Raw genomic sequence first — 23455 nt, 5'->3', positions numbered from 1 at the left:
ATTGAGACAGCCTGAGGATGTGACATTAAAATATCATCAAGGTGATGGATGTCCGCACGCACAACATTAGAGAGAAGTACAAAAAAACAGCTGTGTAACGGATGACAAGTCGTATCTGGACGGTGTGTGAGCGTCTCTCTGTGTGTGTTTTATAATGACTCCGAGTGTGTAGTTGCGCGCGCGGTGACTTCTGTGTTCATTAAAGTGTCACATGCGCTGCCACTGTTGTTTACGATTCACAGGGTAATGAGTTGAAGATAAGATGCATGAGTTCATACTGTATATGTGTGTGTGTGTGTGTGTGTGTGTGTGTGTGTTTCCCCTATACTGTGCGCTGCAGTAGGTAAACAAGACTCCGGCTCACTCGGGCATCGCTCATTCATGCTGACCATGTTATGCGTGGTCAGCTGGAATGCACATAAAGCACATTTACATTATAATAAACATCTCTGAGACATGCATTCAGGACTGGGGTAAACAAAGACACGCAGTGTGTTTGACATGAAAGTTCTCTCTGATCTGACATCTCTGGATGTCGGAGATCGGAGGTGATTATCGGACGTTCAGCAATAACCACTAGGGGGCAAATAGGCCAACAACAACTGAAAGAATAAATATATGAGTAGGATTATTTATCAATTAAATAGTTCCCTTCAAATAAAATGAGTGTTTAAATATTCCAAGCTTGAAAAAGTAATCAATGTCATCCGATAATGTTTTACCAGTGTCACACATTAAGAAGAGGAGCACTGTGAAATCAGTTGTATAATGGCTTCTGTCGCTATGAAGAAATTTCATCAAGACTGAGAAAATAACAGATGTAGAAGTCTTTTGAACCCAAAAAAAGATACCAGTCAAACAGGAGCCATAAGTCTGTCAAACCCAGTCCAAACACACCCAAAGATAATGAGACATGATCCTGAGTGCAGTCCACTGGATCAGAACCAAAGTGTGGGAGAACACTGGAGGCAGGTTGATGCCACCAATTAATGAGCAGCCGCTGTCAAGAGAGAGGTGAGGCCTGTCATTTTCACACCACATGATCAGAGCTGATGCTGAATCCACTCAACATATACAGACCCAAAAACACACAGCAATCCAAAAAGAACCCTACCCGACCACGATGAAGAACACAGTTTGGACTCCACTTGTGGCTCGATTCAGAGTGGACCCCTGACAAAAATAACCCATGGAGATACATTTATTCTGTATGTGTCAAGTTAAAAAGTGATGGGTGTTTACCAGACAGGAAAGGACTGAAAAGATGCATTATGGGAAATGCAGGATCACCAATACTAGGGACTAAAAGACAGAATATATCTGCCTCTGCCGCTTTAATGTCCTTTTCTTAAATTTAACTCACTACAAAGAGACAAGAGATACCTATTATGGAAGTAAGTGTGCCTTTCAAAGTTCCTCCCGAGTTAAATGCGGCATTAACTTCGGTCTCTATAACAACAATGTGGTGTCTCATGTGAAAAGTCCTTGCAGACTCGTCGTATAGAACCGAGAAGTCTATAAAAAGAAACGGCTGGGGCACTTTTGCGGCTTAATTGGCCATCAAGACGTTACAGAGAGCCTATCATTAGCATATGGAGAAAATAGACGAGAGAGAAGGGGACAGTGTGATTGTCATAATTACAAGTGTGACCTATCCACAGACAGGGAACATGGGGGAAGGGTCAAATTAGAGACAGATAGATGGACAGAGACACGGAGGAAGACGGGTTAGGGACATGTCCTTTTTAAAGGCTACACACACACTGAAAGCCAGCGAAACACACACTTAAAGCAGTGACACACACTCAGACAGCTCCACCTTTAGATCACGTAGATAGACGACCGCTGAAAGAATAAACACAGACATGAATAGATATTGTAACCAGTCTTTTATCCCTGCTTTTGTTTATGTCAGCTCAGGTTAGTGTGTTACCCAGAATCCTCTAGCACAGGCGACACACACACACACACACACACGTTCATCTTCTCTTTAAATCACACACAAACCACTCAGAGAGCGAGAACGGCCTTGTGTGGAGAGCTCGGGAAAAAAAAAACAACCTTTCTAACCATTCATGGCTGCAGAAACAGCTGCGAATAAAAGAGCATCGTAGTGCGGTGATGGTGGCGGTGGAGGCGGCAGCTAAAAGGCTGATCGCACAAGGCCAAAGCGAACGAGTGCTGTTCTCAAGTGGACTGAATTTACACTCTTATACCACACGGAGAGAGAAAACAGAACGCGCGTGGAGTCGAGCTGGGGAACACTGATGGAGAGCAATCATCAACGTCTTATTTTGGTCCTGTGCTGGGTTGAAAAAGTTGTTTCACCCAACCTAAAAACACATACTTTCTCAGAGACCTGTTGCGTATATTGATTATCATTTACAAAAGCCAATAGCAAGCGAACATGGCCGAACTCAGGACCAAACACAATCTCTAGAAGCAGCGGTGGACAGTCTGGCAGAGAATACAGTAGGACTCTGGGTAACTCACCAACATAAACAAAAACGCGGACCAAAGCTCAGACTGTGGGAAGAAAATCTATTCATGTCTGTGCTTATTCTTTGGTGGTCATCTGTGTGAAGACTGCAGACACAACTCATGTCCAAAGAAACATCGTGAAGTATTAATACAGCAGCCACATTTTCGTCACCATCAGGTGGAGCGTGTGATATCCTATAAGTTGGTGTGTGGTGGCGAGCAGGCGACTGACAGCAGAAAGCATCCCTGACCTCAGCCTCAGTGGATGAATGACGTCCGCAAACACTACAAAAAGTTTCTGGGAGGCTGAACGAGCTACATCTTGTTTTCAAATTATGTTCATTTTGCAAATTCTGAGCAACAGTGAGCAACATTCTCCAGAAATGTGGTCAGAAATAAGTGTGTTTTTGCCACTAGATTGACTGTTGGTTCACCTTCTCTACTTCTGCAACCCAACCAACAAATGTGCACATTCAGTTTCATTCCTTTGTCAGATGTTTTTGTCCAAAATGACTCAAGAGCAAGAAATTTTTTGATATTTTTTTCAGTCCTCCTCCTGTTGTGTTTCAATCATTCTCTCTATTTTTGTACCGAATATTACTTCCTGGATGTTCAGCTGTTTTACTGTTTCTATTCTCGCCGTGTATGTGTTTCAGTGTGTGAGATTGTGAGTGGGGTGTTTCATTATCGGGCTCCTCGGGGGAGGAACCCACCGCTGGTTTTTCGCCGTGGACGCTGCTGTCATTTTGGGGTGAAAAACAACAATCGGATCAGAGGTTGCGCCTCATGCTTGCTGCGCTTTAATTGCACCAGAGTTCTGGTACCAGGCTGAGTCACAGCGAGCCGAGGTAGACACGCGTGCCGCACAGGGATGTGTAATGAGTGACGAAGCCCTTCGGGCCTCAAAGAAGCCGTCTGTGGTGTGTGTCTGAGAGCGCCTAATGAAGACGGGTTTGCAGGGCTTCATTGCTCAATAAACAGAGGCGACAATAAACGAGGAAGAGAGCCCAGCAGGAGGTGGCTTGTGTCAGGTGATTGGGTATCGGCAATGCTGTCACTAAATCCATGCCATATTTCCCAGATGCCTCTGCTCCTCTCCCTGCTCAGTTGTGTCATTTAATGAAAAATAAATCTAGCTGGGAGGAAATGCCTCCGCAGATTCACTGATTCTGATACGGATCAAAGTGTGATTTTCTGCATCCTTAGGTTCGCTATTAAAAAAATCCCATTTTAAAATGGCTGATAAACGGCTATCGATTTCCATGGCGAGTATGCTGACTCCGAGAGTGTACAGAGGTAAATGAAATGATTCCTCAGGCTGGATCAATACGGGTTCAGGGACATTTAACGGCACCGCTTGGTTAGGAGAGGCAACTACAGTGAGCAATTTCAGGCCATTGTTGTTCTTGCCAAAATAAGAAAGAGAAAGAATGAGGCAGAGGGGTGGGGACAACAATATCAGAGAGGAACAGGAAACACAGAAAAGCAATAGTATACAGGAGAAAGAAAAGGAGAAGGTTGTGGTATAGAGCTAAAAGGAAAGGGTGGATGGAAATGTCACCGGTCTAATAGATCCCTCCATAAACTAAATGAGGAGGACAGCGGGCGCCGCCTTGGTGGCACACAGCACCTCAAAATGTTAACAAGAGAGCTGAAAATAGCCTGAGAAAGGCACCGGGGAAAACAGGCTGAGCTCACAGGAACACTGGAGCGCTCTGGAGACACGTACACACACACACACACACACACATTTCTTTCATTTAACAATGTGTCCAGTGTGTTCTGCTGTCATTGCGTAGCTTTTGTCTGGATGCTTAGGGCAAGAAACAAACAAGCTCTCGCTTGAAACTTATTTCCTTGTACCAAAAAACTTTCTGGGCCATTGCACTCACCCGGTTTGGGTCGTGCTCCAGGACTCTGCGGCGGGCGGTGTCGAGCTCCTCGTAGCCCGGAGCGGCTCTGGCCTGCTGGTGCTCGCGGCGCAACCCCTGGAGACGCTGATCACTGCAGAGAGACACAGACGGAGGTGTGAATAACACTTTTGTCTCTAATCTCAAAGATTTAGCAAGAAAAGGAACTGACAGGGTTTGCATTATGCCCTCAAAGTTATTCTATAATTTTCCAAATCTAATTCCATGATCTGAAGATGTGGTTTGTTCATTTTAAGGGATAAACTAATTTTTAGCACAGCCAGGAATTAAAAAGTGAAGAGAAAGCCGGGAGAGATACAGTGCATTGAGCTTCATTCTTTGGTATTCTTTCGCTTCACAGTAACAACCCTTGACAGGGCAGGAAGACTGACAGGCAGACAGATAATACCCACACAAAGTGCTGCCTCTGAGAAGACATCAGTGCCTGAGCCGAACTCTCTACAGCTGACAGAGAAAACCAAGGTGGGGGAAAAAAAAAAAAACCGGAACAAAAAAACATTTGATGGATGTGCCTTTTCACTTAAAAGTCACATAGAGCAATGCAGCGGCCCTCCTCAACAAACTACAGACAGATGCATTGACGAGTCAACCTCCAAATGATCCTGCTGAACCCGACCTTTGCAGAAAGTGACCAGAAGGTGGAGAAAAAAAAAAAAAAAGAATACCTCAGCAACAAAAATGAAAGTGCTGGAGACTGCCAGTGAAGAGATAAGAACTCGGGACAGAATGGGGACAAAACTTAAAGAGAAACATCATCATGCTCACTGGACCTTAATGCTAGATAAGCTACACACACCTGAGAGTACACACACACACAAACACACACACACACTTGCACAAAAGGCAAAAAACGGTGCGTCTGAGTGAGCATAATCCTCCAGGATGTGCTACCAAAGTACGACACTGTGCTGTCGTTTATCTGTGTTTACTGGCTGCATTGGAAACGGGGATCTAATATTGTCACTGTTCGTTTGCTATTTCGTCTTCGGGAGATACACAAAACAATATTCAAACAGAGAGAAAAAGTAATACAGGGAGAGGGGGGAAGCAAACTTTTTCATTCCTTTCAGTAAAACTCAAATGCCCCCGCTTTTGTCCGACATGTACACAGCCTTCACCAAACAGCCGCCGTGCCGTACATCCAAATGCTCTGACCTCCAGGCAGATATTGACCGAAACCAGAGCGAAGGAGAGAGAGCGGCCGAGAGACAGAGAGCAGATAGAGAGGTTCATTAGTGGAGTACATGGCTTACATGTTTAACTCTCCTGCGACCCTGCCTTTAATTAGAAAATCTGGCTCAGGCTCTTGAGTGTGTGTTTGTGTGCGAGGAGGTAATGTGTGTATTTCTGTGTGTGTGTGTGTGTGTAGTTAATCCTTGTAATTTGCTATGTGGGACACACTGTCACAGCGCCCGTGTATATACGTACGGATTTTATCCAACCCAGTGGAGACAGAAAGCTGAGTCATTCTGCACCATTATGCCCGTATGCAAAATGTTTCTATCATTCAGAACAAACGTGTGTGTGTCTAAGTCTATCCTGACCTGTTGCCACGAGAAAGAAACTTTCTGTTCTGCTATGTGACGCCAGCAGAGACGTTTTATAAAGATGGATATGTGAGGCGGCGTTAGGACTTTGCTAATTGTTGCTTTAATGGTCGGTTTCAACACACAGCTAATCAATACTAATCTGCCCGCACCCGCCTACCCTCAAGTGCAACCTTGCTGTTGAGATATTCAGACTTAATCTCCTGTATTATTTATTTATTTATTTATTACTTGCTTTTTTTTTTATTACTCTTACTCACCCTTTGCTGCCCACCGGTCCCACTCCACACACAAACAAACAAACAGACCCTCAGAGAACAAATGCAACTATTTCTTTTTATTTTTTTTTATTCACACCACCTCTTTTCTACCGAAGCCATTAGCCAATCCCTGGGCCCGTAATTAGGGCTGCCATTTTGATTGAGCGCGCGTGTCGCTCTCCAAATGAAACAACACTGTAATTATCTCGTTATGCCACGGCCTCCATCACTGACAACGCCAAATATTATCATATTAATGGCTGAGGACTGAGGCTGATTCTGGATAAAACACTGTGGTGGTGGCGGCGGGGGGGCGGTTGTTGAGTAGCAGTATGATGGGTTGAAAAATCAGCAGGCTGCTTTCCAAACAGTGACAGAGGAGGGAGAGAGGGATACACGAGTGTGTGTATACATCTGTATAAATACACGCATGCATGCGTGTTCTGTCCTACATGTGTGTGTGTGTGTTCAGAGGGAGACAGGTAGGCTCCTCGGTTGTCATCAGCAGCTAATAACTGCTGCTGCTGATTGGCTGTCTGCAGGCCTGAGGCCAGTTGTATAAACACGACAGATCTAAGCCTCGGTGACGTACAATTTTCTCAGTCGAGTCGGTGTGATGAAAGGCAGTGACATCGAGAAACTAATAATAATAAGCAACAGAGCAGCGATAAATGAAAGAATCAATCTTGTAAAACAACACGTAGTTAATGCATTTAGAGTGAGTAATGTAGTTTAAAAACATGTCCAGTGTGCTAATGTGAGGAGGACGTGTTCCCCAAACTCTGATTATATGTTATGTCCTGGAAAAATAACCTCAACACTCACTTTTAGTCATTTTTTAATGAACATGAGGACAGGGGATATTCAGCTGGACTTTGAACTCTAGTTTGGCTCATCATTCCTCATATTGTCCAGGATATGATGTGATTGTGCAAAAAAATCTGAAATCCTCTGCCACTTTCAGCATTCAGCAGTCACATATGTATTGATTATCTATAGACAAATGTTCCTGTGTGATGCATGGAGGTCTTTAAGTTCATCTGCGTATCAGCCTGAGTGTCTGACATGTTCAGTAAATAGGCTACAACTAATCAATACATCAATAAACTCTTATTTTGCCGTATTAGCCAGACCACAGACAGTGATACCACTTAAGTCAGACGTGTTTTAAGTATCATTTTTCATCCATATTTCAGAGTATCTGACTATGCAGGTTGATCTGAGAGCACGCCGAGGGAGGGAGGGAAGGAAAAGCTGGAGGATGGAGAGAGGCTGAGGGAAGAAAGGGAGAGAAGATGAGACGCGGGCGCAGGAAATGAAAGACGCATCGGAAGACAGAATGAGAGCAAAAACCAAACAGGGACACAGAGACGGAGACGGGAACTTAGTGAGGAGGGAAAGGAGGAACGAAGGGAACTGGAGTGAGAACAAAACCGTCTGCTGTATGAAAGCGAGCGGGAGAGAGAGAGTGTGAGAAAGGCAACTATCCCGTGGTGTTAGCCAGTGTGGGGGCAGGCTAATTAGGAAGCGTGTGCCGCCGCCGGTTGGTTTGGCGACTTCTTCTTTCTGTGGCCAGCTGATTTAAACACAACACACCGGGGTGGGAAAAGCTCGGGCAGGTGGTTTTATTCTTTGCTGTATGCACGCTGGAGGTAAGCACACATCAAAGTGCACGGTCATTGTTTGGCTTCCTGGTATCATATTGGGAATAGAGTTGAAAGTCCGAATTGGAAGCGATAGGAAAACAAAAGCATTAGGAAATGTACCTTTTTATACTCGTCGAAGTCAAGTATGTTATTAGTTTTTCTGACAGCTATAACTCTGGGAAGAGCTACTATGGCACACTTGAACCTGACCCAATCAGAACTGGTCTTGTCGTTTCCTTTTTCAAACGTCTAGGTAAAAGGTAGGGTAAAAAATGCTTAAAATCAGATCAGCAGATGCCGAGATACCCTGACTTGCAGTCAAGCACTACACTTCCCACAAAGCAACACAGCCAGAGGCCCCTTAAACATGGTGACTCAACAGTGCAGTAATTAGTCCCAATTACTGGCCGAGATTTCATTCAGTCAGGTAATGAAAAAGTTTGTCTCATAGAAGTTACAAATACAAAATTTTCTTGTCTGAACAACATTTGATCTTCTTCTATCTATCTACCATTTCAGATGGTAACAGGCTGAAAGGGTTGGGAATCTTTGCCTCACTGAATACAGCACACACCCCATCATCTAGTGTAACAAACACATGTATCTGTTTTCTGTTGCACAACCATAAAAGCTAAACTCGATTAACTCACAATCCAACACTAACTTCCAGTAGCAGTCCGTTTTCTCTGTGTAACTGACCACGGACAAAAAATGAGAAAAACTGGAAGCTGCTTTATTCCAAGAGGAAACATTTTAATTGCTCAGAGCGCCAAAATAAATAAAAATATAGAGACGCTTTAAAGGCACAGAAGACAAAAATGACTTAATATGCAGTCTACACTAATGATGTGCTGCTTTTCTTTCTCCTTGAGCTCTTCCTCAGGCAGGTGCCGCCTGACAACTAAATCCACACAACAAGAGGATGCATTTTCTGTTTGCGTACACGACACAGAAGACGTGAATTCCTGCATCTGCCTTAATGGGAAGTCTCCTTATATAATGTCAGATTTGCACTTCTTTCACAGCTGTTTGCTTCTCGCCTTTTCGGTCTATAGGGGGAATAAAAACTGCGTCTTCGGTGACGCACCGAAATGTCGAGAAGAAAAAAAAAGGAAACGGGGAAGACAAGCAGCATTATTCAGGGCTTGTACAGAGACCCAACAAATCTACATCCAAGAGACCCTGTAGCTTCTTTTTAAGCCTGTCTGAAGTGATTAGAGAATTGGACTTTGTCACATTGTCTGGCAAACTTGGAGCCATATGTTCCACGTGCCGCTGTGGTAGGAATGCGGGAGCACGCTCACTGATGTGTCATTTACTTGTCTTGGCTCACACACTCACCTTCATCTTCCTTTTCTTAGCACAGTGGTGCATTTTACAACACACCTTTACATCTCTCCGCTCTGGCCCCTCTCTTTTTTCTTGCTCCTCTTTCATCTCATCTCCCCGTTTCTTGCTCCAGCTACAAAGACTGCCTTCTGGCTAATAAAATTTGACAAGCATAGCTAACCTTTTTTTCTCCACAGGTCAGCCTCTAGCACAGCTCTAATCAAATGTGACGCCCATCACGGCACACACCTGCCATTGAAGGCGTAATGAAAATGTCCGACAGTAAATTAGGGAGACAGTGCTGCTGGGAGTCCAGTGTTGAGGGCCTTGACGGAGAGGAGCAGACACAGGCAGGCCATGCGTGGACGCAGAGGTGTCAAGACATTTGGATAAAGCTAAATTAACATCCACACACCATATCCCACATGTGTAATGAGCACATTTCTTCCTCAGCATCATTAAAACGGCCTAATGTAAAAGATGAAACAAACAGATATGCCGTTCCCTTGGAAACAATAAAAAATTTGCATGCTGCAAGATGAAGGAGTGCTTTGTGGGACTTGGAAATTGGAGAAGTGAAAAGTGGGCTTGTTTGCACTTAAAACACGCACACACACACACACACACACACACACACACACACACACACACACACACACACACACACACACAGTAAGCTTACACCTATGATTTTTGTGCAGTGGTATAAAACTCCCCGGACCACACACAGTATTGTTGCTAGGTTACACTGGGCTTGCTCACAGAAATATCATACGTGGGTGACTGTGTGTGTGTGTGTGTGTGCGTGAGCCTATTTCGGACCATGTGTGTACATCTGCGTGTGTGTGTGTCTGTGTGAATGAAAAGGCACGCAGGTTTTCGACCTCACGGCGAGCTGCGTGTGTTTTAACAGATGTACCGACTTTATGAATGAGCGCCCTCGTCCAAGCCGCAGGTGGTGCGATGTGAATGGAAATAGCCATCAGTGAGGGAGCATGAAGCGAATGGGTGTGACCACGAAATACATCTGAGATCATCCAAGCTGGCCACCTACGGAATTTAAAGGCAGACTCGGGGTTTATTACAACTTGGATCTCATTTTTGTGGTTTTAGCCTTCGTTTGAATTACTTATTGTACTAATCACAGTAATTACCGAGGTCTGTGAGGACAGTGACATCACTGCAATACATCACTGCTCCAGCAAGCAGTCAGATGATGAAAAACAAGCCGGCCGCTGAGCTGAGAAGTAAGACAGAAAGTGAGTGCAGCTGGAAGGCCGATAATAATCCTTTATTCTGCCAGCACAACAGCAAGCACGGAAGGTCAAAGTTATGACAAGAGGTCGGTCTATAAACAGCGATGGACGTTTACAACAGACAGTTTGGGCAATAATTTGAGTTTCACCTTCATTTTATTTTCCAAATAACGTTACAGACCACCTGATCTCAGCAGTTAACGAGCACGGTGTTACCATAAACGATATAAAGGGCAAGATCTATCAAAATAAGATACGAATCCTCATGGACTGGAGCTAAAACAAATGTTTTAATACAGAGTTTCACCTTTAACGGAACGGCTCTGAAGGTTTTACCAAACAGGAGTGAACGGGGAAAGGTTTCATTCTATAAACTACTTTGTAAAGAGATGCATATGTCAGATGATGCAAAGAAAACAAGTTCATATTCATTTTTATCATCAACACAACACTAATGTTTTAACTTTGAAAGAGTTCAGAACTCAGTGTTTGGTGCAATAACCCTGACTTTGGAATGAGCTGGCGGTCATCCAGGTCAGTGGAGAGTTGTCAGTCTGTAGCTTGTTCTTCTGATCCGCTGTCTTTAAAATATTTAAGGATGGCAGCAAGCTGATGCTCAGCGTGTCCCTCTGCAAGTCGAGTCAGAACTTCTTTTGCTCGCTCAAAACTTTTGCTTTCAACTCCTTTGGCAGGATCAATAGTTATGTTTTGATTCCAGTTACTATTGCAAGAAGACAGAGATGACCACAGCAATGTAAAAATAAGATTTCGCTCAGGTCACCTAAATCAATGAGGCGCGCCTGCAACTGCAGCCTCCTCAGTTCAAATCCAGTCATGGGGCCTTTGTTATGCATAGTCGGTCCTTATTTCCTGCCACTATCTGTCTGAGTGAAGAAAACAATGGAGCTGAGAAGAATAAACCACCTCAGGCTTTGGCTGCACAGCCAGTATTTGTCCAGCTTTATCCTTTAAAAGTACTGACTGCTAACACACTATACAAAGGTTAACAACAGAAATAACTGTTTTTGCCGACCATGATTTACTTTAATTATTTGAGTTTCTAAAAACCGACATGTGCAGTATGGCCGCCGCCCCCGACAACATTATTAGACATTTATTTCTGTCATTCTTTGTCTCTGGAGACTCCCTCACATACAGAGCTAACAAGCCAAAGAAGGCTTCTCATCCATCATGCAAATGCTTAAGACTATCTAATGTACATTATGAGCAAAACAGGGGAAGGAGAAGGGACGAGTGACAAGTTAAGAGTGTAAGAGAGAAACTGAGGGAGAAAGGGACACGAGAGAGAAAACAGGCTGGTAATGAAGTACCCACCACTAGTGGATGAGAGCTAAAGTGGTCTAACAGATCTGTCAGGCTGCTAGACTGTGGCTAATTATCCCTCCTCCTCTTTTGTCTGCATCCTCTCCTCTGTCACTTCTTCCCTCTTGAATTTACTCTGCCTATCTAACATGTTCTCTCTCTCTCTATTTTGGCTCCATCTTTCTTCCCTCGTTCTCTACACTCTTTTCTGCTTTCTCTTTTCTCTCCGTCCCTCCGTCTGTCACTTCTTTGCCATTCCCATCTGTCTCCTTTCCATGTCCAAACCCCTCTCTCCCTCTGTATCCTCTTTTTCTGGATGAGATTGGGCGTCTGGGGCTTAGTTTTTGATTTGCAAGTCAATAGTAATTTCTGTCAGACAGTTTAAGTTGAGGGAAGTTTTAATGTGGCCTGTGTTATTTCATACGGGAAATGATAAATTTGCATTAGAATCCTCTCGAGATTTTCTCCTTTTTTTCTCTCTAACATACAAAACTGGCTGCGAGTTTAACTAAAAAAACTTCTGTAGTAATATAATAATATAATATGGAAGCACTTCAACATTAACCCTTCTCTTACAGTGAAATCTAGTGGCTCTAACATCGATACTAAATAATAAGTACTTATCACGTTCAAGGACATTTTGTCATATTACCTTAGATTGCCTGTAAAATACTGCACAAATCATTTTTCACACATAGCTGAAGGTGTATACGTGTCATAGAACATGAAAAATGATGTTTACATTATGCTCAGCATCAGTTTGACCTCAACACTCTCAAAGGCATGTGGGGAAATCAGCAGCATATCAGTGTATCATACATACAGGTAGAGCAACAGAGGATGCTTTCGTGGCCAAACATGTTTAACTGGCTGAGGGAGTCAGCTGACCTCTGTGTGGCCATACAGGCCTGGCAGAGCAGAGTGGACTTCAGATGGTTATTAACAGCACTGACTATTACAAATGATGGGCTTTATTCACATTTATTATTCAGCTTTTTGTCTCCTGTGTTGGGTTGTGTCTGAAAAGGGCTTCACTCTTTGATCTGTGGATCCTAAAACGCTTAGAGTTAGCACTTTCCCACCCTCATACTCTCCCTTTCATATATATTATTCATCATACGGCATCCGCGGACACCTGAGATAGCGGCGATTAATTCCAGTCGTATCCATTCCACGTTCATATCTGTATCGGGAGCTGTGCCGCCGGTGAGCACATTAGAGTGCCAAGTGTGAACAGACAAGGATGCAGCTGGTGGCCTGAGAAGCGTGCGGCGGCTTGAAATTCAAACAACAGTACATCGGAGAGAGGGCTGAGAGGAGGCAACCTTGTGCTTGTGCTGCACCTGGACCATGTATATGTATGTGTGCGTATCAGTAGGGGAGCGGAGGATGTACTATTTGTAGAGTGTAGGGTCCTGCAAATAGTACATCCTATAGTTGGAATAGGACTCCCAACTGAGCCCAGCAAAAAAAAAAAACGTGCAAAACATGAATATTTCTGTATGTTTGGCAGTAAATCTGACCTCAAACAAACTTTCGCTACAAAGTTCTATGAATATTATGAAAAATGTAATTATCAAATAGAGACGATCGTCATGTTTTTTCAGAGTTTTTAAAGATTTACAAAGGTCAAAGTGATTGCAAACACAACAGAGCTCCATAAATCATTCATAGCACTACTGTACAAGTGTGTGTGTCTATGTGTGTGTGTTTGGGTGTGTGTGTGTGTGTGTATGCATACACGAGTGTGTAACTACAGTGTAAGCGTGCACTCATGTTTTATGCATTTTCTGGCTTAGCAGACCGTGAATGTAGATATGTGCAAATACTCCCTCACTCATGCTGGTCAAGCCATGGAGCGTGACCTTGTGTGTACACACCTACACACACCACTGTGTGTGTATCTACGCAGAGCTGCAGATGCAAATGCTGCGCACGCATTTATAAAAAACAAACACATATTGCATGACAATAGTTGCGAGGTCAGAAGAGCCAGCAGAAGTTGTATAATGATGAAGGCTCTCCTTCTCCCTCTCTCACCTGTCTGCCTGTGGTTGGTGCTGGTTCTGGAGTGCAGGGGGCGGCCTGGACTTGTTGACCTTGGCGTAGAGCCCGTCCAGCTCCTCGGCGGAGGCATGATGCTGAATGGGCCCCGGGGAGGGTGTGCGACTGATAAAAGTCTGAGGTGAGGGCGGCTGGCGGAAGTTGTTGATGCGTGCGTAGTTGGGGTCGCTGTCGTCATCTTCCACGTCAGGGAGGGAGGATGGATCGGGGGTGACGTGACCAGAGTGGACCTCGGCATAGCGTGGATCGTAGCTGCGAGACGGGGAGGAGGCAAAACAAATATTCACTGCAGCATCTCTCTTTAGTCTTGAATCTACAGTATGAGTCTGGTGGCACAAATTCAACTACAGGTGCAGGACCACTTTGCTGCATCAGGGTGATTCACAAACTGTCAGTCAAAGCTCTTTACTACACTTCTATGACTGTGTTGTAAATCTCTTCTGACACTCTAAACTGCGAAAGAACCAACACAGACCACGTCTGATTCATACCCGTCTCTGTTGTCAGGGATCCTGTCCAGCTCCTCTTCACTCAGGGCCTCCAGTTTGTTTTTGGAGGCTTTGGCAGCATCTTTCTTGTCGTCTTTCTTCTTACCGAACCTGCACGACAGAAACAGCGTGAGTTAGGACCTGAGGGATTCTTACCGCTGCAACTTTGTGGTCATCTTAAAACCTCAGTTAGATAATACCACATGCTGACAAATGCACTTTTATTTTAGAGGTGAGCTTTATGCGCTTTAATGGGATCATTTTGAGATTTTTATGATGAAACAATAAACTTCAGTCAGGCAACAGAGTTTGCACGAGTTGATGAAAGGAGCTCTTTAACTCGCACAAACACACACGCTCCACCTTGCATCACATATCCAAGTGTTGAGCCCACTGCTACACAAACTCATTCTTACTCCTGTGTGTTCATTAGAGGCTTTGCCTGGAAAAAGACTGCTTAATGATAGATATGGTTATAATGTCACAGCAGGCGCTGGTAATCCACGGTGTGAGAATGTGTGCACATGCAGACAGGGCTACAGTTGTCACGTAGCATATGGAGCATGAACATTTCAACATTTTGTCCAATAAAATAGCTGTTACTCCACAGCATGTTATGTTTTTCTTATCAACTTTGCCATTACGACCATCATCATCATCATCATCATCATTATCATTCTGGAGCCGCTTATTCTCTCGTTTTACAGGCAAAATATACTTGTCACCTCTGCTCGAGTTATAATGAAGCTCTGCTTCACACTTTCAAGAAATTAACCGAGTCTTTTTCCCGTAAATATTTCATATTCTCCCAACTCTTCTTCACATCATCTTTCTCACCATGCCCACCACCCTTTCTCATCTCTTTCTCTCTCGCCTCCTCCATCTCACCCGCCAACCTACTTCTCTTTTTCCTCTCGCCCTCTCCTTTTCTTCGGAGCTCCCGCTGAGCCAATCTAATGTCTGTGTTTATCTCATTAACGCCGAGGCACTTCTCATTACTGCTACAGGCAGATACGTGGCCTGAATGGTAACCTGCTGGCCTGGCCAAGAGCTGCAAGCGGTGTTAGAGCCACGGTGAAAGCTGGACAGGGATGCCACGGTGGCCTGGCACCATCCTGCTAAAGCAATTAGTGTTGTTTTTAGCTCATCTAACCACTTCACTTCACTTCAACCTGTGTGCGCTTACTTTTTAACTGTATCTACAAAAATTATATGTAGACTCAGCCCCCCGCATGCTGGATGGAGACGACCAAACTGAGCTTCACAATAGCTCTTTAGAAAACTTTGGGTAACGTCACAGATAGTACAGGACAAAGCTGACTGTGGTGGACATATTTGAAGACTATCTAATGTCAATGACAGCCTCCAGTCTTACATCTTTCAAAATAAAAGTCCCAAATAGTCACTGTATATTCTTCCCAGCACATTTCACAAATGCTCACACTTTCATCTCCATAGTCCCTAAGATGGAGGATCGTTTTACTGTCTGCCATTTTGTCTCTCTCTCTCCTTTCAACCTCAGTGATATTGATATTAATGAATTCATGAATGTTCTTGTATTGGTCATATGCGTCAAGCATCAGGCACATTCAGTATTTCTTGTCACACCTTTATCATTCTTAAGGAGGTGACCTCACATAACTTCAACCTGAGGCAGAAGCAGCGAAAACACCTGATGTGAAATCATCCTGATGATGTCACTGTCCACGAAAAATCAACGCAGGGACGTGAAAAGATGCAAATTTGTGCAAACAAATAAACAGGATTCACTTCATGTTGGGTCTGACAGAGCTCAATCTACGCCACAGAAGGCATGATCGCAGGCGGAGCAGTGCTCACCATTACTGGTGAGCTGATCCTGATGTGTGAAATCAGGGTGTCCCTTTAGGCGAGCGTGGAATCCGTAACAGTTTAACCCTGATCTTTGAGCCATTTTTAAAAAAATCTGTCATTTGCAACATTCTGGTTTTATCTTTATTTTTTCCTTCGGGTGATGTCACTGGTGCTACACCCCTTTTTTTCGCTGTGATGTCTCTTCACCTCGCTTCCTTAAGATCACATGCCTCAGAAACAGTGTGGGTGCTGCAGGAGCGTCTTTCTTTCTTCTTGGAACTATTTTCTTAAGTACTCCCACATTATGCCGGAGCTAAAAGCAGACTGCCAATTACCTCAGTGATAACCATATAAAATTCAGTATTGTATGAAAGGAATATCAGCACTATTAATCTTCGTATGCATCAACAGACATATAATTATATTACACATAAATATATGATCATCCAAAATCCCAGGTTTATCTGCTGGCTGAGCTGCCTGGTAGAGAAGCCCCACCTTCACACACACACACACACACACTCGCACACAGAGCGCCTTAATCAACATTCTGAGAGGGCAGAGGTCCACAGTTGGACCCATCATTATATCTGCATTAATTAGGGAAGTCTCTTTTTCTCACTGCATTGTCTGAGGAGAGATGGAAGGAAAGAGAGGGGGGGGGCAGACGCCGAACGGGAGTGGGAATCCCAATTAGAGACATGTACCTGCCATGAGGGAGGTGGTTATCCCCTCTCTGCCATTATCTTATCCCTTCCTCGCCGGCAAAAGTCCCATCTTTTCCCATCGCGGTGAGCCAGCTGTTAACGACGTCTCATTGCTTCCCTTTTCTCTGTCTGGGCCTACTTTTTTTTGTTCTTTTGTTTCGTTTATTAATTCACGTCTCTTCTTTGGACAGCTTCTGCTCTGTCACCCGTTCACAAATCTGTGACAGTTAATTTCCTGTCGAGTGCTGCTGGATGAAAAAATAAACGGCGGGGCTATACTGTACGGCAAACAGAGGTAAGCAAATGCACAAAAACAGCCATGAACACACTCAGAAACACAGTAAGAAAACAATTGCTCACAGAGGCAGGTAACCAAGACACACACACTCAAGTAGACAGCAATATACATCAACACGGGCAACACACACACCGTAACTCTGTAGGGAACTGCAAACAGTCTCATGGAATAGGACATCTCATTAACTTAGCATTATCTACCTACACAACCACTCCATCAAACTCTCATTAGGGGGAGGTAGGGGGTCCGGGTGTGTCAGGCTGCTCTGGTGTCCCATTTAACACACTCCCCACTGTCACAGGAGCTAGTGGGAACCATTATTAGTGTGTCGCTGTCATCATTAGCCCGACGCTCCCGCCGTCGCCCTGGCGTCACCTCTGCGGGCCCGGGATCCAGAGAGGAGACGACGGTGGATTGCTCAGTTTGCGTTGAACTCTGGGAAAAGGAGTTCCTGCGAGTATATTTACTACTCCTCACTATTCATGAGGAGTGGTGGTGGTGTAGTATGTTTACAGCCTGTTTTAATTGTTAATATTAATTCTAAATGCTAAAAAAGGAAAGTTTTGAAACTCTTCTTCATCCTTCTTCCTCTTTTCATTTAAAGAAAAAAACCCAGTCAGCCATCATAGATGATAACTACTGCACTTTGCAAAATCAACACCCTGATTTGGACAAACGCAGCCAGCCAGCCAGTCGCTCCGGAAACTCACTGCAAAGCAAGTGGCTGCTAAGAAACTGGCCTGACTGTAATTACTACAGTTACTGTCATTCTCATTACTGCAGGGGAGGGAGACGGCGTGCATGCGCCTTGGTAAGCCGTGCTCTAATGAGGCTCTATATGGAACATGGAGATCACAGCGAGCCAGTGTGGTGATGTCACCAACCTGACCTGTGCAATTAGCCCTCCGGAGACGGATGGAGAGCGCCAAAGAGCGCACTACGAGACAAACTCCACGGTCACACGCCGTTTTCTTAACAAACCGCAGCAGATTTCTGCAGCCACAAATCCTCTCTACGGTTCTGTTCTTTGCGTTTGTGGTGCTTTGTTTTCTGCAATTGTGACAACAACTCTGATGGTGTGCGGTGGGAGTTGAGTGAATGTAGTCTTAATAAGCCTTTCCTATCTGGTGCAGCAGGGAGTCAGTGGGCGGCTGGTTATCGCCAGGCATAACGAGGGATGTGAGAACGCTGTCTGGCACTGTGAATGTGTGCGTAGCCGTGTTTTTAGGACGAGGACAAGGATTTAATTGATGTGTGTGTACGTGTGCATTATGTGTTTGAGCTCACACGCTCGCAGACTTGATGAAACTCGCGAACACCTCGCCTCGGAGTGTTTTAGGTGAGGCACGAGCACACACACAGGAGCTAGAGCTCCGCACAAACTGGGAGACGCAACGGCACAGCAGAGCATGAAGGGCTCATCTCTGGTTTAGCATCCTGTCTACCTTGAAAAGAGAGGAAAGGCGAAATGGAGCAAACTAAAGAAGTGGAGAAGAAAGGAAAAACAGAAAAGTGGGCGAAAGAAACGTTGATTAACTGAATCTGAATAAAAGCCGTCAAACAAAGTAGTGAAATACCAAAACTAAAATCAATTTAGGCAGCTTTACATCCTTGAGAAGATCATTGCCTTGACAGCAAAGACTGGAGGAGGCGTAAAAGCAATCAGTAAGATCTCAAAATCAATCCTAAATCCCACTGGGACTGGGAGCCTTTCAGCTACCCCATGTGTCCTGCCCTCCTTTAGGAGCATCGGCTGTGTGCGCCCTCAGAAAATGAATGCTACCTGTCCGCGAGACGCAGCAGGTACGGCAAAGTCGGCAGCAGACTCAACAACAACAATAGCACAAAGTTTTGAAGAAAAACTTGCACAGGAAAATTAGAAGTCACATAGTTTCCTTACAGTCTGTAGTCAGCCAATAGATTTTTGGTTAAAGCAAATGAATATGGCTGTTGCAACAATCGAGTCTCTGTGTCTCTTAGATGTGAAATGGATCGAACTGTTCAAACATTTCCATGGTGTTAAAAACACGATTTGACAAGCCTCATAGTGTGATGCTCAAAACTCAAATTACTACAGAAGGCAGAGATTTCTTGATGTGGAAGAAGTAGGAGGCAAATAGCTGAGAGCAAGTAAGAAAGCTGTCCAAATGTCATGTTTGCCTTGGAGGATGAATGAGAGGGAGAGGTTAGAAACAAGCAGAGGAGGTGAAAGAGAGAAGAAAGCAAGAGAAAGACAGAAAGAAAAGGAAATAAATGAGCAAGCCAGAAACAGTGAGAGCTGGCTAAATCTGCCTTGGAGAATAAACGGGAGACAGTGAGAGTAAGAAACATCCGGAGAAGAAAGAGAGAAAAGTGAGAGAAAAGAAGAGAGGTAGAGGGGTGAGCCAAAGCTCCTGTGAAAGTGGAGCTCGGCTGGGGAGGAATAAGGAGCTTAGGAATATATAGAAGCAATGCTGCTGCATTGAGAGGCACGGGAGAACAGTTAATCAGCCAAGCAGAAATGTTATCGCAGTAATTAGATTGCTCTGTATGTATTTGGAGAGGAGTGCACACATCCCAGTGGAGTTTGCAGTAAAGAGAGAAAAGAGGGAGACAGAAAAGGAGGGGGGGGGTAAAAGAGAAACAAACCGAGAGAGAAATGGGAGACACGCAGGGAGAAGGAGAGATTAACACTATAGAGAGTTGTGATGTAACACGGCGCCTCCTTCTCCTGTTCTGGCACGGCGGCGCTGCTTCACGGTGAGACGAGTCGGAAAATATTTCAGGCTTGAAATAGACAGAATAACATTCACGGCAGAAAATAGACAACAAGCGCCCTCTTTAAAATTGGTGTGGTTTCCTGATGGAACCGAGGATCAGGCTACAAGTAGACTGTCACCCAACAAACAAGGTCAAGCCAGGCCACTGAAAACCCCTTGTGAGATAGACGGCGCCTCTCTGCAGAAAGCACCCGCCTCTGTTCGATAATGAAAACAGCCAGCAGGTCCTGAGTTTTCCCCACCGGGCATAATTAAATCTATTTATCGGACTTCCTCTCCATATGCCCCGCGCCGCATACCAGCAATTTGGCCCAAATCAGTTTCCATTAATGGCTGATATTAGTTGTGATAGGATGGCAAAAAAGAAGTAGAGATAAAAATGCAGCTGAGAAAGATCCACCCGATGCTAATCGGAGTTAAAACAGCTTCACTTAGAATGTATTAATAATGCAGGGAGGAGGACGCGAGTGGAGGATTCATCTGTGAGCTCATATTTTGATATCTAATTCTTATGACTACATTAACTCGATTTCACGGCGAGGTTCAGACACAGAGAGAGGAGGTGCAGTCAAAAAAAATGTCAGTATTTGCAGACTAGATCCAAGATAAGGTGATTTTTTTACATTAGAAAATCTGCAACACCTTGTTGTCTGTTTAGTAAACAACCTTAGTGCAAATATAATACGGTCAAACAGGGACAAATCATTTTAATTTCCTTTATAAATGACTCTAATCTAACACCTGGAGCAGGCGAGATGGAGGCAGACAGACAGGTATGAATGCACAGCAGGTTGTACTCAGGGGAACAGAGAGCTCTTCTTAATCAACGCCTGGCCAGTCCCCCGAGGAGTGATGCTTCAGTCAGACAAAGGAGAGAGCGATGGAGGGAAGAGAGGAAAAGGGGTGGGGGGGGTGAGGGGATAGGAAAGGACACAGGGAAATGAAGGAATAAGAAGACGAGACAAAGGGAAAGGGAGGGGTGAAGACTGGGAGGGAGGAGGGAGAGAGACAAGAACAAGGCAAGAAAGAGAGAGGACGCCGAAGAGGAAGAAAGAGGATATTGTAACAGGAAAGTTAAAGATGGGGAAAGGGAAGGAGAAGAAGAAGGGAGGACGACTGAGATCAAGGGATGGAAGCAATAAGTGACATGAAGAGAAAGAGAAAGGAGAAGAAGAAGAAGCAGCAAATAGTAAGAAAAAACACAAGAGGGAGAGATGGAAGGGAAACAGAGTGAAGCTGTGAGACGAGCAAAGGAGGGGGGTAAAGGATGAATGGGGTAGGAGAGGAGTGCTGCGTCGTCCGGGGGCCGCCTGGTGAAATATGGACTTCCCTTTAATTGTTTGCACTCTGATATGTGGCATATTTTATTATTTTTTTTCCACACAAAATCCGCCGCCCTCCCACCCCCTCCCAGCAATTTGTCTCGTCTTTTCTCTTCCCTTCCTACTATTGTCAGGGAGGCCATTAATATTAAACGAGAGCGCTGGGCTACACGCCTCGTACTCACACCCTGCCATTGTGGAAGGTTGTTTGCATGTTGTCTTTGTGTAAGTGTGTGTATATAAAAACCAAAAAAATACAAATGAGTAACTGTGTGGTAACTACAGTGACTGTACTGTATGTAAGTACTGTACATTTAAAATGTTTAAAGTCCATATGAAAGAAAAACAGAGAGCTCTTTCAGTCAGTTAGGGAGTCCCTCAGGACATCAGAAGGAAAACCAGCAAATATATTCTGTATAAAATCTGATCCAGTTCACCAAAATCACTTAATTAAGATATAAAGTTGTGCTTTTGTACAGTAATAAGTGAGGATGCATTTTGATAGACTCTATCAAACAGGAATCACTCTGCTCCGGTGGTGTCATGAGGGAGAAAATGTTTAATTGGATGTAAAATCAGTATACGCCCCCGAAGGCAGGATGAGTAATCAACTTTTTTATCATTGACAAACTCTAAACCATCATGAAGAATATAAAATACCTGAAAAATGACTATTTAAACATTAATTTTGACTTGATGCAGACTTTGTGGGACAGTATCAGTGTTGCAACACAACTGTAGTTCATCTTCTACTACTAAAATTACACAAAGTAGTTGCATCGAGTCAAGTTAAATTCAAGTTGACATCTTTAAATGTAATTTTGGTTTGAGCACGACAAACAAAATCTCATTCACATGAGGACGTGGCAGAAATGTCAGAGGCAGAAATCTAAAACAAACAAACATACATGCACTGGTGAAATTTATGTTTAATTAGCATCTTTTCCCTTTAACACTCTGCATATTAATGCGTGAAGAATTTATGTGCATACATGCATTTTAATTCACGCTGGATAATTTGGATCCTGTGAGAGTCGAATATGAGTGGGGAAAAAAAAATGTTTTGATACCCTGAACCGCAAAATCTTTACAGCTGAAAACTATCCGTGAACTCGGAGATGGTTTTTCAACATTCTTAACATTTTCCCAGCTGGAGGGCTGGGGAAAAGGCCGGGTCACCGCGGCTCCAGATGAGAGCCATTGGCAGACTGGGAAAGGTTAGACTCTTGGCTCCTCCGGCCCTCCACATATCCTCAGACAAGAAACACTTAACCTTCTCCGTCTGGATAGCAGAGGTCGCGCTCCGTGTGTGTTTAAGTACGAGATGCGTGAGGTGGCTAGGAAAGTGTGTGTGTTCTTGCATGTGTATGACATTAGCAGACCTTAAATGACAGAGGAAGTCCATCCATCACTCATGGCATGAAGATGACTGTATAGGACATAACCTCCATTGGAGGTGTAATCGCTTCCTGGCGCCCAGTGCTTTGAGTGGATGTGTGTGCGCAAGTACGTATGTTCAAATGCTAATTGGTCGTGACTGTTTCCTGTGGCCACATGAATACCTTTAATTGGCCCGTGAGTGATGGCCAGTCGGCTGCCGAAATGCCGCTGAGCTGTCTGGCCGATACGAATGTGTCTGCACTTCAAAGCGTCCGTCCCTCGGGGTCAATTCAAATGTCATAACTCGATAGGAACTGATGGATCGTGAAACTGATCAACACAAATGGAAGTTTCAGCTCGATAATTTCAGCTTGATAATTACCTGATGGGCAATAAGTCACTGTATGAATGTGGGTATCGTGTTCCTCAGTTAGATGAGTCACAGACGTTACCGGTAGAAATAAAAATGACGAGTTTCATTCCTAAATGAAATCTGTGTCATCTGAAAAATGTGACAGCTGCTCTGGTTAAATCATCACTGGTTATTATTATCGAGCGATTAGCTTTCTGAAGATTGCTCTTTAAATTAACAGAGGATGTAAATCAGTGGAAAACTCCACGATCTCTAGAAAGGTTTAACGTCAGTTGGCCGGGACTAAAAATTTCTAGAACTACACGACTGATTGTTCCAGTTATGAGTCAGATCCCATGTATCTCAGTAGAAAAGGACTTAACACGAGCAAAGATAATAAATAATGATGCTTACGGACCTCACCACATTATTATCGTGCCAATAATTACAGTAACGCACACCCTCTCATGCAATATTGC

General features: G+C 44.2%; 1 protein-coding gene across 1 annotated transcript in view; it reads right to left on the bottom strand.

Moving 5' to 3' along the window:
- pard3ba (par-3 family cell polarity regulator beta a) overlaps nucleotides 1-23455 on the bottom strand; it is a 151608-nt gene that overhangs the window by 26456 nt on the left and 101697 nt on the right. Inside the window, exons 20-22 of the mRNA XM_027291567.1 lie at nucleotides 14329-14436; nucleotides 13814-14089; nucleotides 4374-4485 (exon numbers count right to left, since the gene is read on the bottom strand). Of these exons, the coding sequence (XP_027147368.1) occupies nucleotides 4374-4485; nucleotides 13814-14089; nucleotides 14329-14436 (496 nt within the window). The remainder of the gene's footprint in view (nucleotides 1-4373; nucleotides 4486-13813; nucleotides 14090-14328; nucleotides 14437-23455) is intronic.

This window comes from Larimichthys crocea, chromosome XIX (genome assembly GCF_000972845.2).
Source record: "Larimichthys crocea isolate SSNF chromosome XIX, L_crocea_2.0, whole genome shotgun sequence".
Classification (NCBI taxonomy): domain Eukaryota; kingdom Metazoa; phylum Chordata; class Actinopteri; family Sciaenidae; genus Larimichthys; species Larimichthys crocea.
The sequence above is the reverse complement of the archived record's forward strand: the minus strand, read 5'-3'. Positions and strand labels throughout refer to the sequence as shown.